We start from the raw sequence: 15,202 nt of genomic DNA, 5'->3' as shown, positions 1-15,202 counted from the left end.
AGTAACAAGAGAGCGGCCTTGGAAAAAAACTACAGATTTTTTTTTTTTACATTTATTGCATGAAAATAGAGTAACGATAGGAACATCTGAAACTGAGATACAGTATCTCACAAAAGTGAGTACTCCCCTCAAATTTTTAGTAGCCATTTTAGTATATCTTCTGATGGGACAATACTAGGGTTGGGTATTGTTTGGATTTTTTTCGATACCGGTGCCAAATCGATACTTTTAAAACGGTACTGATGCCAAAACGGTGCCTGAACCGATACTTTAAAAAAAAAGCCACAAAATGGTGGATGACACAAGAACATCTTTTTATTGGACAAAAAAGTTATTTAAAATGAAAAATGTATTAAAAGTTTAAAGTATACATTAATATTTAAGTAAATACAAAACTGCTCCTTTTGAAAACCTGTTTTCTCTTCTTATAGGTGGGAGGTTGACCAAATTGTTAGTGTAATCTAATTACGTGTCACGTCATGAAATATTTTTAATACGAAAACTGTCTAATGTGATCACAATTTCATAAAAAAACATTGTAAGTTAGGCCTATTAATTGTAATGATTTCATTTCAAACAACGAATAAATTATATTGAGAAAGTGAGCAAAGTATAAACTATTTTGAAACTATTTGAAACTATTTACGAATTAGTAAACCACTGCGTCGCAAAATGATTCACTGTTTCGAAACGCTCCAATCGGATCGCAAATCATTTGATTCAAAACGAAACTTAAAAGCAAGTACGGTGAATCATTTGATTCAGAACTTTAAAGCGCTGATCGCGAAAAAATTGATTTAGACGATTTACATCAGGATGTAGGAGAGCTTCACGGGATGTTTTATCCCCACCGGGAATAAAAATAATTCAGCAGAGGCAGGATTGCATAGACTAGAGCAAATCGCGCCCTGCTGATATTGCCAGCTAATGTCCGCAAACTGTCAAACACGATACATCCCTCTGCTTTCAAGTGTATTCCATGTGCACTCAAATATTTCTCAAAATTTAACATGTTTCCCCCTTTATACACAACTGTTGTAAAACATTTGCTGCATGTCGCGGTGTCTGAATCATTTCTCGTGAAATATATAGCCACACTTTAGAACATTTAGTTTTTGCCATTTTAAGTTAAGCATGTTTAATGTAGGTAGCTAAGCTAATGGCAGACCACCTGCTGCAGTCAGAGCAAGAGTAACGATAGTTGTGCATTCACGCGCTTCTCGGATGGTTTCATTTCCCGACGATTTGAGGTTTTAATTCGAAATGTGAAAATGGTCAGTAACTACAAAGATGTCTTGGGTTTGTATTGTCAAAGCTTTCCGACGTTCACGTGAGTTTTCTCATTCAGGAAATAATTTTTCCCATCATTCTGACACTCCATGAATGCAGTATTTAAATTTAAGCGATCATCCATGTTGACAAATCGATGCTTCTTACATCCGTGTCATAGCACCAGAAGACAAATATTTCAATAGACAGTTCAGGCACTTAAGTGGTACAGAAATGAGGCACCGAAATTCGCGTTCTGTTTCAGTCCGGTACATACCAGTCAGATGGGTTTCGGTACCCAACCCTAGACAATACTATAGAAATGAAACTTGGATATATTTTAGAGTAGTCAATGTGCAGCTTGTATAGCAGTATAGATTTATTGTCCCCTAAAAAATTACTCAACATACAGCACTTATTGTCAAAATAGCTGTTCAAAGTGTCAATATATTGTGTTAGTACTATTGTTATCAGTTGTTACCTTGGTGATGTGTTTGGGGTCATTATAATGTTGGACCTAATTTTTAGAGGGAAGGCATCATGTTCTGCTTCAGAATGTAGTACATAATGGAATCCATGTTTCCCTCAACGAACTGCAGCTCCCCAGCACCAGCAGCACTCATGCAGCCCCAGACCATGATGCTACCACCACCATGCTTGACTGTAGGCAAGACACAGTTTTCTTGATACTCCTCACCAGGGCATCGCCACACATGCTGGACACCATCTGAGCCAAACAAGTTTATCTTATAGTCTCATCAGACCACAGGACATGGTTCCCGTAATTCATGCTCTTGGTTGTCTTCAGCAAACTGTTTGCAAGCTTTCTTGTGAGCCATCTTCAGATGAGGCTTCCTTCTGAGACAACGCCTATGCAAACTCACTTGTTGCAGTGTGCGGCGTATGGTCTGAGAACTGACAAGCTGACCTTCTAATTCTGCAACCTTTAAAGCAATGCTGGCAGCACTCAAGCATCAGTTTTGCATCAGCCAGGTTCTGCACCTGACACACAGAACAAGTGCTCAACGTCATTGATCGACCCTTGCAGGGCCTTTTCCTAATGGAACCCATCTTGGAAAACCTCTGTATGACCCTGACCATTGATAGATTGTCCCTTGAGAAGATATACTAAAATGGTTGCTGAAATGTGAGAGGTGAACTTACTTTTGTGAGATACTGTAAGTCACATTCCCAGTACATATTTTACATCCATTTACATCAATGAATGAATGATCATTTAGCATTTATAATGGAAATAAAAATTATTAATTTGTCTCATGTTGAACAAATATTGAAATTGTGATATGGATTAAATACTGGAAACATGATGAGCATCAAAGATGAAAGTACGCCAATCCAGACCTACAGGTGTAACATATACTGACTATTGAGCGGTAAGATCTTCAGAGGGTAACAACAGAATAAAGGAAAGACTGTGTCAGTGAAGGTGGTTGTGAATGTGTGTAGATGTGTGTTAGTTACAGGATCAGAGAATGACACCGTTCCTCTGTCATAGTCCAGATCAACTCTCACACGCTCTAGCTTCTGTTTAACAGGAAAACCAGCCCGTTCAGAACATCTGTGCTCCACACACCAGACATCAGTGTTAAAGAAACCATCTCTTTTCCTTTGGTTTGACGCTGTAGTTACTCCAAGGATCCAGCACGGAGTCTCTTTAACCTCCACATCCCAGCAGTGTGTTCCTGAGTTAAAACCCTCTGAACCCAGAACACATGGCAAGATGTCAAATCTCTCTGGATTATCAGGAAGCAGTTGATTGTTTCCACTGTATTTCACACTGGTCAGATCATCAGACAGGATGAGATGTGGATTTGCAGTGTTTGGATCCAGAATCACAGGAGCTGATGAGACACAGTCAAAAGCTGCTTTTATTCTGATGTATGCTCTACACCATACCAGTCATCTGAATTCATCTGTTGGCACTAAGAACCCTAGATCAAACTGATTCCATATGTATATTATAAAATCTGGTGAAGGTATTGAGTGTAGCCCATTCCATAGCTCTACATATGTCTCTGAGGCAGGCAGCATTCGCTAAAGCCAAAGAGGCCGTAACACCCCCGGTCGAGTGCGCCCTCCCAATAGGTGTGGTAATTCCCAGGCTTGATATGCAAAGAGAATTGCATCCACAATCCAGTGGGATATTCCCCGTTTGGAGACAGCCTTCTCCTAATGCTTACCCCCAAAGCAGACAAACAGCTGTTCAGATAATCGGAAACTCTGTGTGCAGTCCAGACAAATCTGCCAAGCGCATACTGGCACAACAGAGAAAGGCTGGGTTTCCCTCATCAAGTCAAGTCAAGTCGAGCTTTCTTGTCATTTTGCTACATGTATGAACATATAGTAGAACAAAATGTAGTGTCTCGCAGGACTACGGTGCTACATACTAAACATAACATAAACATACAACAGTACAATTATAAATGAAAAAATAATTATAGACCTATACAACAGTTAACCATCTGACTTTACATAAACTATAACTACAATAAATGGTTGACTACACAATTACTGTACATTAAGTTTTACAAAAGAGATATTTGTACATGAAATTGTGCAAAAAAGATATTTTGTACATGAAAAAAGTTGTGCAGAAGAGAGATATTGAGGGAAGCAGCGCATAGTGCAAAATGATTCCTAGTGCAATGCACAAGTAAACATATATAATCCTGTTGAGTCTTTGCAGCTTGTGTTTAGTGTACATAAGTGTGTTACTACAGGTGGTTTGTATAGCCCACTCACCTATGTGTGAGTGAGCTATACAGGTAAACCTCCTTCACACAGGTACTCAGGTGGATGGTACTCTGGTACCTTCTACCTTATGGCATGAGCTGGAAGAGATTGTGGGAGGGATGGGTGGGGTCTTTAACAATGCTGGAGGCCTTGCTGGAGCCTCGTGCGAGGAAAATGTCCAGGATGGAGGGGAGAGGGGCACCGATAACCTTTGCGGCAGTGTTCACTGTCTATAGTAGGGTCTTATGGTCAGTGGCACTACAGTTCCCGTACCAGACAGTGATGCAGCTGGTCAGCACACTCTCAATGGTGCACCTGTAGAAAGTAATCAACAGGTTTAGCTTGCAAGTTTACCACCCGATTCCTGAAGGGGGTAGTAGGAACCTTAGGTATATAGCCATGCCTGGACCTCAGGGCAGTGTGAGAGTATGCGGTCCAAACTGTAGGCCAGTCACGTTTATGGAGAGGGCTTGTAGTTCCCCCACCCTCTTGACAGAAGTAAGCGCAGTCAGGATCATGGTTTATGGGGTGGAAACTGAGCATGATTAAATCCAAAGGCTCACATTGATCTCTCTATAAGGCCTGTAAGACCACTGAGAGATCCCAAGAGGGTATGAGGTGCGATCTCTGAAGACTTCATGTTTCTGCACCTCTCAGGAATCTAATAATGAGATTGCTTTGCAACCAATCTACAATCAACAATGTGGTGATTTGCTGCTATTGCAACCACGTCGACTTTCCAGGTAGATGGAGGTAGGTGCCCTTCCAAACCCTCTTGGAGGAAGAAAAGCACCGACCCAATAACACATATCCAACAGTCTTCCTCCCGGGAAGAACACCAACTAAAGGGCAGGTGGAACTTCAGAACATGTAACTGCTTTATAGAGGGGGCACTTGTTTGAGTAATTGTATCTATAACTGCAGTTGATAGCCTTCTGGATTGTTCCTCTTCCCATCCAAGGACCACACATGGAGGTTTTGAAAGTCTGGGCACGAGTGAGAAAACACCATCAGAGTGAGCTCTGAAAACCAAATCTGGTTGGACCAATACAGTGCAACCACAATGACCTGTTCCACAATTTTCCTGATCTTACACAGCATGTGTTTAATATGGCTCATTGGGGGAAACACATTTGCATTTGTACCCAGTGAAGCCCCAGTTTGAGAGTACCACAGAAGGCAATGAGGGATTCCAGAGAAGCAAAGAAATCTACCTGTGCTTTGCCACATTGACTTCAAATCATCTTGACCTACTTGAGCCACTGCTGACTCCAGAGGAGATAGCAGGTGAGTTGTGGGAAAGAATACCACCATGGTGGTTGATATAAGCTACAGTTGCTCTGTTGTCTGTCGAATCAAAGGTCGAAACCACCTTAAAGCTAGAAGCACAGGCAACAACTCGGCAGTTGATGGACAGAAAGGGAACTGTAAGTATTCCATCATATACTGTACGTCATTTCCAATGAATGTGTAACAGCAAAGATCTACTCACTGTTTTGGACAATGTCCTGCATCTTCTTCCAGACTCTGAACGGCAGGTTGCCCAAGTAACGTGGCACATGAATCAAAGCTCCAGAAGTCGTCTGTGGATCCGGCTGTGAGATCTGGACTCTGGAAGAACATTCAGGAGTCAGAACTGCAGTGGCTTTGGCTTCAGAAGCAGAGAGACCAGAGACACCAGCAGATCACTCACCTTTCCATCATGACTGGAAACTCCTGCAGAACAAACACACCATTGATCATCAAGAACTCAATCAATCATCAATCAATCAATCAATGGATGATCTGAAATCAGACCTTTAGAAAGCAGACGTCATTGGCTTTCATCATCTCCTCCGTGTCTTTGATTGTGTGTGAAAGAGCTGAGATGTGTCTGTTCATCTCCTCCAGCTTCTCCTTCATCATCTGCTTCTTCTGCTCCTCTTCCTTTCTCAGTGCAGTGATTGTAGCTTCTTCTTCATCTCTGAGAAACTGATGAAGCTTCTCAAACTGCTGTTTAATCTGACGCTCTGTGTGCTCAGCTTGAGACTGAAATCAAATCACATTCACTTCAATCATCTCCATCAACACACATCAACACATCACATCATTCAGATCCAAGAAGAACTCAGACACCTGACATATAACAGATCCATTTACAACAATAATAAACTAGTACTAAACACCTGTACTGAAAACCACTTTTGATTCTGTTTCTTCACCTTGATGTGTTGATCAGTTTTCTCAAAGTCTCCTTTAATGTTTTCATTGCGTTGAAGTTTCTCCTGTAAGGACTTCAGAGCTGTATTGAGCTCCTCCTAAAATTGAACCAAAAAACAAATCACCAGATTGCAGTGAAGAGAACACAACCCTGACTTTCTCTTTCGTGTGTGTATATTTCATACTAAATTAATTCCGAAATCAAAACCAAACGTAAAATATAAGCAACCTTATATTTTAAATACAACTTAATACAAAATACACTTTTTCAACAGCATGAAGTTGGTTAAAGGTATTCCCAGTAACACACTATGACAAAGGTTAAATAAGTTTGAGAAGGGTTACAAAGATTTTTAAGGCTCTTGGACTTAAAAGCAAGAGTCATTATTTGCATTTGGAGTAGCAAACCTTCACAGAAATTACAAAAGAGCCAAGGACAACATGGAAGGAGCTGCATTTGCTAAAATTCATGATAAAATCCTAAAAGAGAATGTCTGGTTTTCATGTGGATTGGATTATTCAGCAAGACAACGATTCAAGGCATAGGCGTAAGTCTATACTTCAAATGAGCTCAAAAAAGCAAAATTAAAGTTTTGGAGTGGCCTATTCAAAGTCTAGGCTTGAACCCAATTAAGATGCTATGTCAAGACCTTAGACAGGCAGTTTGTGCTGGAAAAACCTCCAATGCTGCTGAACTATAGTAGTTCTGCAAATAAGAGTGGGTGGTTTGGTTACCATTATTGCTGTTAAATGGATGATGGGTGTTGGATAATGTGTGTTATTTGTGCTTAAAACTGTATTCTGTATTGTACTCAGGATCCGGATTTTAAAACAGCAGATTATAGTTTACAGCAGAAAGAAATATTGAGTGGATGTATGATATCTGTGTTTATGACTGCTTATAATTCTTTACATGAAACAAGAGACATTTGTCCTACCTTATATGATGAAATCACTTCACTTATCGGTCTGAATTTGTGATTGTCGTGTTGTTTTGAATCTCTGCACACAAAACACGCAGGCTGTTTGTCCTCCAGACAGAAGAGTTTGAGTTTCTCACTGTGTAAACTGCAGATCTCCTCAGATCCTGATGAACGCCTCTCATTTCTCTCCTTCAGGAACGACTCGCACACGTTTTGTAATGCAAGATTTACTGGAGGAAACCTTTTTGAGGCTCTTCTCCTGCAGACAGGACACTCTTGCATTTTCTTGATTCTCCAGAACTGTTGAAGACACTCTTTACAGACACTGTGACTACATGATAAAAGAACAGGAGTCTTGAAGATTTCACAGCACACGGGACAATCATAGTCATATTCAGCAGATGAAGCCATTTTCACAGTTTGAGCTCCAGCAACCTAAACTTTACTTTCACTTTCTAAACAACGGTTTCAAACATGAAAAACCTTGAGAATCACAAAGATCTGCTGTCTGTCCAGAAACAAACTTCTTAAAAAAACTTCTCTTCATTGTCCACCAATGGCTGATTCTTGTCTATTTTACTCAAAGAGAAGAAAATCGGCATGACAAAGGAGAAATAACAAGTCAAGTCTTTTCCTGGGAAATGCTGTTAGAGGGTGGAGTTTCTGATCACCTTGGGGCGTTCAAACAGCTTCGGATTACATTTGAATAGCATGCATTCAAAATTAACTTGCATTGAAACTTTCCGAAGTTAAATGCTAGAAACGTTTAATCAAAAACACATATTGATGCTAAAAAGGCTCAAGACAGGTTATTTGTGTTTTATTTATTGCTCTTTCTTTGTCAGACATTCTTGAGCAGAGGTGGGTAGAGTACTCTCAGATTTCAGACGTCACTTTCAAGGACCATTGGCTGAACATTTGATGCATATGGCACACAAAATTGTTTCCAAGTTTTAAAGTCGTCATCAGACTGGTTGAAAAATACCGGATTTCTGGCAGACGTGTGTGTCGGGTTTTTTAACATGTCACCTGGGAACAAAGACGTCGTGACTGCAAATCCCCTTATCAAATAAGAAAGATGTCCTGTTTACAATGAACGCTTATCAGAATCAACAAAACGCTGGATTTTCATAAGTATGTGAAATATGTATGTGACATGTTCAATCTTACTTCTTAGGCTGATAAATCAATAAAAAACAAATGCACGTTTAGAAATAAGAAATCAGAAATGCTGATTTTGCCAAGTTATCTAGAATTATATATAAAAGAGCATTTTAGTTACTGGCCCAATTTACCTGAATGTGTTAAGATAAAATGAGCCAATAATTTCAGGTAAAATGGGCCACCTTCTGAGTTGAGTTTAAGCAGAAATTCTAGTTGTTCCTCTTATTAAAAATTATTTTTATTATTAATAAATTGCATAATTGCATTTGTGACATACCTTTTTCACATTTTACCATCTAAATGTGTTTGAAGTGTGGTTATGTGTGCTTGACTATGTTTATATGTGCATGTTAGTGAGGCATGTGTATGTATATGTGTACACACAAACATAGCTGTGCGCATATGGGCTCACACTCACTGAAAAGACATTGGATGAAAGAGACATAGAAGTGATAGGTGTTGAATTAAAGTGGCCTAATGGTAATCTATTAATTACTGACGGTATGAAAATGATCAGAAAGGAAAGAAGACGGTCAGAAAGGAACATAAAGGAGATAAAAAGGATTTTTGACAGGGATGGGGCAAAAATACAATCTGTGGGTGGGGGAGAGGATGAGTGGAGCATTGGCCAAATATTGGGAGACAGTTAAGAGAGGCCTAAAAGTAAATGTATGTTTTCTCTACGGCGTGAAATTTGCATTTTAATGTAATTCAAATTGATGTTCTAATGTAATTTAAATGCAATGTTACACTGCTGCATTAAATGTGTTTTATCAGAAATGTCTCTATTTCACTTTGTATTTTGACTGGCCCATTATTGCTGATCAGCCGGCCCAATTTACCTGAACACTGCTATCTCAAAAAAAAAAAAAAAAATGGAGGGCAGCTAATGTTTCAGAACCTGTAGGGCCTAAACAATTAGATTTTATTAAATCAATTCAACAGAAAAATATTAAACACAATTTTTTTTTTTTATCAAAGGAACACAGTTAAAATGCCATACATAAGTTTTTTGTTAGTGTCCCAAGCGAATAACTAAAAAATGGCCTAATATCACCCTAAAGTTCACGTAGTTTGTGTAGATTCTTCAAAATACATAGAAGAGTATTACACACGGTCTGCTCTTGTACATTTACACACCCCCAAAAATGAAGTGGCACACACAATATTACTTTTTCCAAGTAACGCATTACTTTTTAATATATCTGAGTTACTTTTTCTCTTCATTTATTGATTAAAAGCTCTCCTGTCCCCATGTTGAGAGAAATTGTGAGTAAGATGTTACTTTAGTTCTACTTTAATTCATCTCACTCACTAAAAAAACAGATAGAGTATTCCTCAAAATGAATAAAAACACTGAAATTCAACACAAACCTGCAATAATTAAATATGTTCAATAATACAAATATCCTTCATGTATTTAATTAACCATCCATTTTATTAAGCGATGTCTTTGCTGCCGACCTTCGGTGATCCAATTCATCCATATATGCAAAAAATACTCAAGATAATCCAACATTTGTTTTCCTTTTTTGTTGCTGAAGAGTTGACATTCATTCTTCCGTGGTCTACTGTACAGACCTGAATTTACTTTTCTCTAAGCCTGAGGCTTTTGCTGTGAAAAGGCTTTTACATTTGCCATAAATATAACTTTTTACATTTAAAACATACAAGCAAGCCCTGCCCAGATTTAAAAAGTAACGCAAAAGTAACATAATTTCTTTACTTTTCTATAAAAAGTAACTAAGTAGCGTAATTAGTTACTCTTTTAGAGAGTTACTCAATATTGTAATGCATTACTTTTAAAAGTAACTTTCTCCAACACTGGTGGCACAAAACAAAATGTGATTGGTTGCTTTATCTGTCAGACAAAATGCAGTTTAAATGCAACTTCAAACAATCCCAAATGTGGCTGTAACCGATCCCAGCTGAGGAAGAAGGGTCTTATCTAGCGAAATGATCAGTTGTTTAAAAAATAAATAAATACATACTTTATATACTTTTTAATCACTTTTTAAACGCTCATCTTGTCTTGCTCTGCCTGAACTGTTTTATTCTGGTTCAAGACAGTCAGGGCACGTCTAAAAACTATTTTTCTCCCTGAACTTCAAAATCATCCTACATCGCTGTTTTACCTTTTTTGTAAAGGGTGTTTTATCTTTTTTGCATGTGCACTTTGCAAACACTGGGTCGGTACTTCTGCAGCGATGTAGGATGATTTTGAAATGATTTTTGAAGTTGAGGGAGAAAACGTGATGGGAGTTTTTCAACCTGCCTTAACTGTTTTCAGCTAGAGATGCACAGACTCATGCACTCGCACTTTGTCACAAAAGTGAGTACACCCCTCACATTTCAGCAACCATTTTAGTTTATCTTCTCAAGGGACACATGGTGGACCTTACGCTTGAAGATGCCCAACAGGTAGTGTTGCTTTCTTCAAAGAATATTATGACTAAATATCGTAGTCAACAAACCTTTATCACTGAAAAAAAATGAGACGAAATGTAAATGCTGGTCATGTGATGATGACTATAATTAAATGTATAATGCAATATCGTTGACGAATAAAAACGAGACTAAATGTGACCCTGGACCACAAAACCAGTCATAAGGTTAAATTTGTCAAAACTGAGATTTATACATCATATGAAAGCTGAATAAATAAGCTTTCTATTGATGTATGGTTTGTTAGGATAGGACAATATTTGGCTGAGATACATCTATTTGAAATCAGAAATCTGAGGGTGCAAAAAAATCAAAATACTGAGAAAATCACCTTTAAAGTTGTCCAAATTAGGTTCTTACCAATGCATATTACAAATCAAAAATTACATTTTGATATGTTTACAGTAGGAATTTTACAAAAAATCTTCATGGAACATGATCTTTACTTAATTTCTTAATGATTTTTGGCATAAAAGAAAAATCAAAAATTTTGACCCATGCAATGTATTTTTGGCTATTGCTACAAATATACCCCAGCGACTTAAGACTGGTTTTGTGGTCCAGGGTCACATATGTGGTTTACATAATAAAATCTATGCAAAAATGTCTCTTCATTTTTGTTGACGAAAACGAGACAAAACAACATGTTATAACGTTAGATTGATGTGCGCATCCCAGTAGCCAGAGCTGTATCAGTCTAGCCTAAACCGACTAGAAGACGACTACAAACAAAGATAAGTCTGACACAGATAAAGGGACCGATGGCCAGCCAGCCGGGGTTCGTCTTTGGGAGAAAAAGAAGAAACGACACACATTTTCATATTAGCACTTTTAGTAGTGATGGGAAAATTAAGCTTTTCGAAGCACTGATGCTTTCCCATTAAGTGTATCGTCCATTACTCAAAGCTTTTCAACACGCTGCACACTAATGACATCTTGCGGTCAAAGGTGGAAAAAGTTGCTTTTGCTTCTCAGATGTCCAAGCGATTTTTTACAGTTCGACCAAAACTAGACAAAAATAGTCATGGGTAATTCTGACTAAAAGACTAAAATGCTCAGACTTTTAGTTGACTTAAACTTGACTAGACTAAAAAAACGACTAAAATGACAGCTTCGCACAAAGACTAGACTAAAACTAAAATTAAAACCAGCAGCCCAAAACAATATACCCACAGGAGATTAATAGTGTTCAGGTCTGGAGACATACTTGGCCACCCCTTCAGCTTCAGCTTCCTCAGCAAGGCAGTTGTCATCTTGGTGGTGTGTTTGGGGCTGTTATCATGTTGGAAAACTGCCATTCGGCCTAGTTTCTGGAGGGAAGGCATCATGTTCTGCTTCAGAATGTACTGTACATAATGGAATCCATGTTTCCCTCAATGAACTGCAGACACAATTTTCTTGGTACTCCTCAGCAGGGCATCGCCACACATGCTGGACACCATCTGAGCCAAACAAGTTTATCTAAAAGTATCATCCGACCACAGGACATGGTTCCAGTAATTCATGCTCTTGGTTGTCTTCAGCAAACCGTTTGCGGGCTTTCTTGTGAGCCAGCTTCAGAAGAGGCTTCCTTCTGGGACGACGCCTATGCAAACAGACTTGTCTAACTAGTATCAATGGACTGACATTTATTAAATTGTTTTGTATTTTTTATTTCGAGAAAGAAGTTAAATATTACACCGAGCAAGCTCAGAGCTGATGGTACAGAAGGTTGCCGAATATTAATTTCTTCATAAAGAAAATAAACAAGATACTTAGATTTTGTCTTAACTTGGAAATTATGTATTAATTATCCTATGAACAGAGTTTAAAATTGGTAAATCTATTAAAAATATTTTAACGTAAAGCAAAATGTACAGCCATTATAATGTTACAATGTTTATATAATCACACAAATAGTGACTGATATCTACCTACAATCAGATATATCAATAACACTTACATAAATGTAAAATCCTCCTTATTTTCATGCAGGTTTGTACCTGCTTATTATGAAAGCTGAGCAATAGCTAGTTGTTGTTGTTGTGGAGATGATTAAAAAGTCACAAACTGAATGATGTCTTTTGTGAAGCCATTAAATGATGTCGGATTCATCATCCGAACAGGGTCCTGAGATCAGAACCACGTGATCCAGACCGATCTCTCCGCTTACTGACTTCCCACGCTCAGCCTCAAAGATGATCTGAAGAAACAGTCAAACCATTTACATTATTATATCATTATACATTATATATAATCATATTATAAGCTGGGGATAAAAGGACAATACAAGATTGAGTTCAAATAATTAGACACTTTCAAAAAAGTCAGTATTTGTTTTCTTACTATTTTCTTAGTGTATTTGTCAAACTAATCTTAACTGAACTTAAATATTAACACACACATAAAAAGGCATAATTAGTTCAATTGGATACTTTTTTTTACCATCCAAACAAATTAGGTTTCATTTTTTCTGTATGGTTTGTAACTTGTTTGTATTTTCTTACTCAGTTTTTGTGGTCAAGTTTTCTAGTATATAACGAAAATATTAAATAATTATTAAATAATATTTAAAATATATACAAATATGAAAGTGACTAACAGTATAAATAAAAAAAAATATTTAAAATATTCATAACATGTCAATCATATTTATGTGAAATTTCAAAAAAATATATTAATCTATATTTTAAAAATATATACAAATATCAAAGTGACTAACAGTATAAATAAAAGATTATTCAAATATTTTTAAATATTCATAACATGTAAATAATATTTATGGGAAAATTCAAAAAATATATATAAATATCAAAGTGACTAACAGTATGAATGAAAAATTATTAAAAGAATGTTAAATATTCATAACACGTCAATAATATTTATGTATAAATTTAAAAATGTATTAATATATATTTTAAATATATATACAAATATCAAAGTGACTAACAGCATAAATGAAAAAATATTAAAATAGTGTTAAATATTCATAACATGTAAATAATATTTATGTGAAAATTCAGAAAAAATACGAATATATATTTTAAAAATATATACAAAAATCAAAGTGACTAACAGTATAATTACAATTTTTTAAAATAATTGTAAATATTCATAACATGTAAATAATATTTATGTGAAAATTAAATATATATTAATATATTTCAAAAATATATATATAAATATCAAAGTGACTAACAGTGTAATAGAAAATTATTAAAATAATTTTAAATATTCATAACATGTAAATAACGTAAATATATATATATATACAAATAATATATATATACAAATACATATAAATATATATACAAATATTAAAGTGACTAAGAGTATAAAAAATAATTAAGATAATTTTAAATATTCGTAACATGTAAATAATATTCATGTGAAAATTAAAAAAAAATATTAATATATATTTAAAAATATATATACAAATATTAAAGTGACTAAGAGTATAAAAAATAATTAAGATAATTTTAAATATTAATAACATGTAAATAAGATTTGTGAAAATTCAAAAAATATATTGATATATATTTAAACAAGTATATACAAATATCAAAGTGACTAACTGTATAATTAAACAATTATTACAATCATTTTAAATATTAATAACATGTCAATAACATTTATGTGAAAATTCCAAAATATATACAAATATAAAAAAGTGACTAAAAGTATAATTAAACAATTATTAAAATAATTTTAAATATTCATAACATGTAAATAATATTCATGTGAAAATTCAGAAAAAATATTAAAATATATTTTTAATATATTAATTATATATATATATATATATATGTATATATATATATATATATATATAAATCAAAGTGACAAAGTATTATTAAACTATTATTAAAATAATTTTAAATATTCATAAGATGTAAATAATATTCATGTGAAAATTCAGAAAAAAATATTATATATATATATATATATATATATATATATAAATCAAAGTGACTAAAAGTATAATTAAACAATTATTAAAATAATTTTAAATATTCATAACATGTCAATAATATTCATGTGAAAATTCAGAAAAAATATAAAAATATATTTTTAATATATTAATTTAAATATATATATATATATATATATATATATATATATATATATATAAATATCAAAGTGACTAAAAGTATTATTAAACAATTATTAAAATAATTTTAAATATTCATAACATGTAAATAATATTCATGTGAAAATTCAGAAAAAATATTATATATATATATATATATAAATCAAAGTGACTAAAAGTATAATTAAACAATTATTAAAATAATTTTAAATATTCATAACATGTAAATAAGATTTGTGAAAATTCAAAAAATATATTGATATACATTTAAACAAATATATACAAATATCAAAGTGACTAACTGTATAATTAAACAATTATTAAAATCATTTTAAATATTAATAACATGTCAATAACATTTATGTGAAAATTCCAAAAT

General features: G+C 34.8%; 2 protein-coding genes across 2 annotated transcripts in view; both read right to left on the bottom strand.

Annotated features, from left to right (window-relative positions):
• Positions 1 to 2,631: 2,631 nt before the first annotated feature.
• LOC141341229 (nuclear factor 7, ovary-like) lies at positions 2,632 to 7,706 on the bottom strand. The gene is made up of 6 exons (XM_073846382.1): positions 7,161 to 7,706; positions 6,225 to 6,320; positions 5,821 to 6,051; positions 5,717 to 5,739; positions 5,516 to 5,634; positions 2,632 to 3,131 (listed from the first exon to the last, which is right to left on the bottom strand). The coding sequence occupies exons 1-6, from the start codon at positions 7,554 to 7,556 to the stop codon at positions 2,632 to 2,634; spliced, it is 1,365 nt and encodes a 454-aa protein (XP_073702483.1). The 5' UTR covers positions 7,557 to 7,706.
• Positions 7,707 to 12,393: 4,687 nt separating this feature from the next.
• egfl6 (EGF-like-domain, multiple 6) overlaps positions 12,394 to 15,202 on the bottom strand; it is a 43,057-nt gene continuing 40,248 nt past the window's right edge. Inside the window, exon 10 of the mRNA XM_073845158.1 lies at positions 12,394 to 12,936. Within this exon, the coding sequence (XP_073701259.1) occupies positions 12,829 to 12,936 (108 nt within the window). The 3' untranslated portion in view covers positions 12,394 to 12,828. The remainder of the gene's footprint in view (positions 12,937 to 15,202) is intronic.

Source organism: Garra rufa, chromosome 8, assembly GCF_049309525.1.
Source record: "Garra rufa chromosome 8, GarRuf1.0, whole genome shotgun sequence".
NCBI lineage: Eukaryota > Metazoa > Chordata > Actinopteri > Cypriniformes > Cyprinidae > Garra > Garra rufa.
This window is presented reverse-complemented; position numbering and strand designations above follow the sequence as displayed.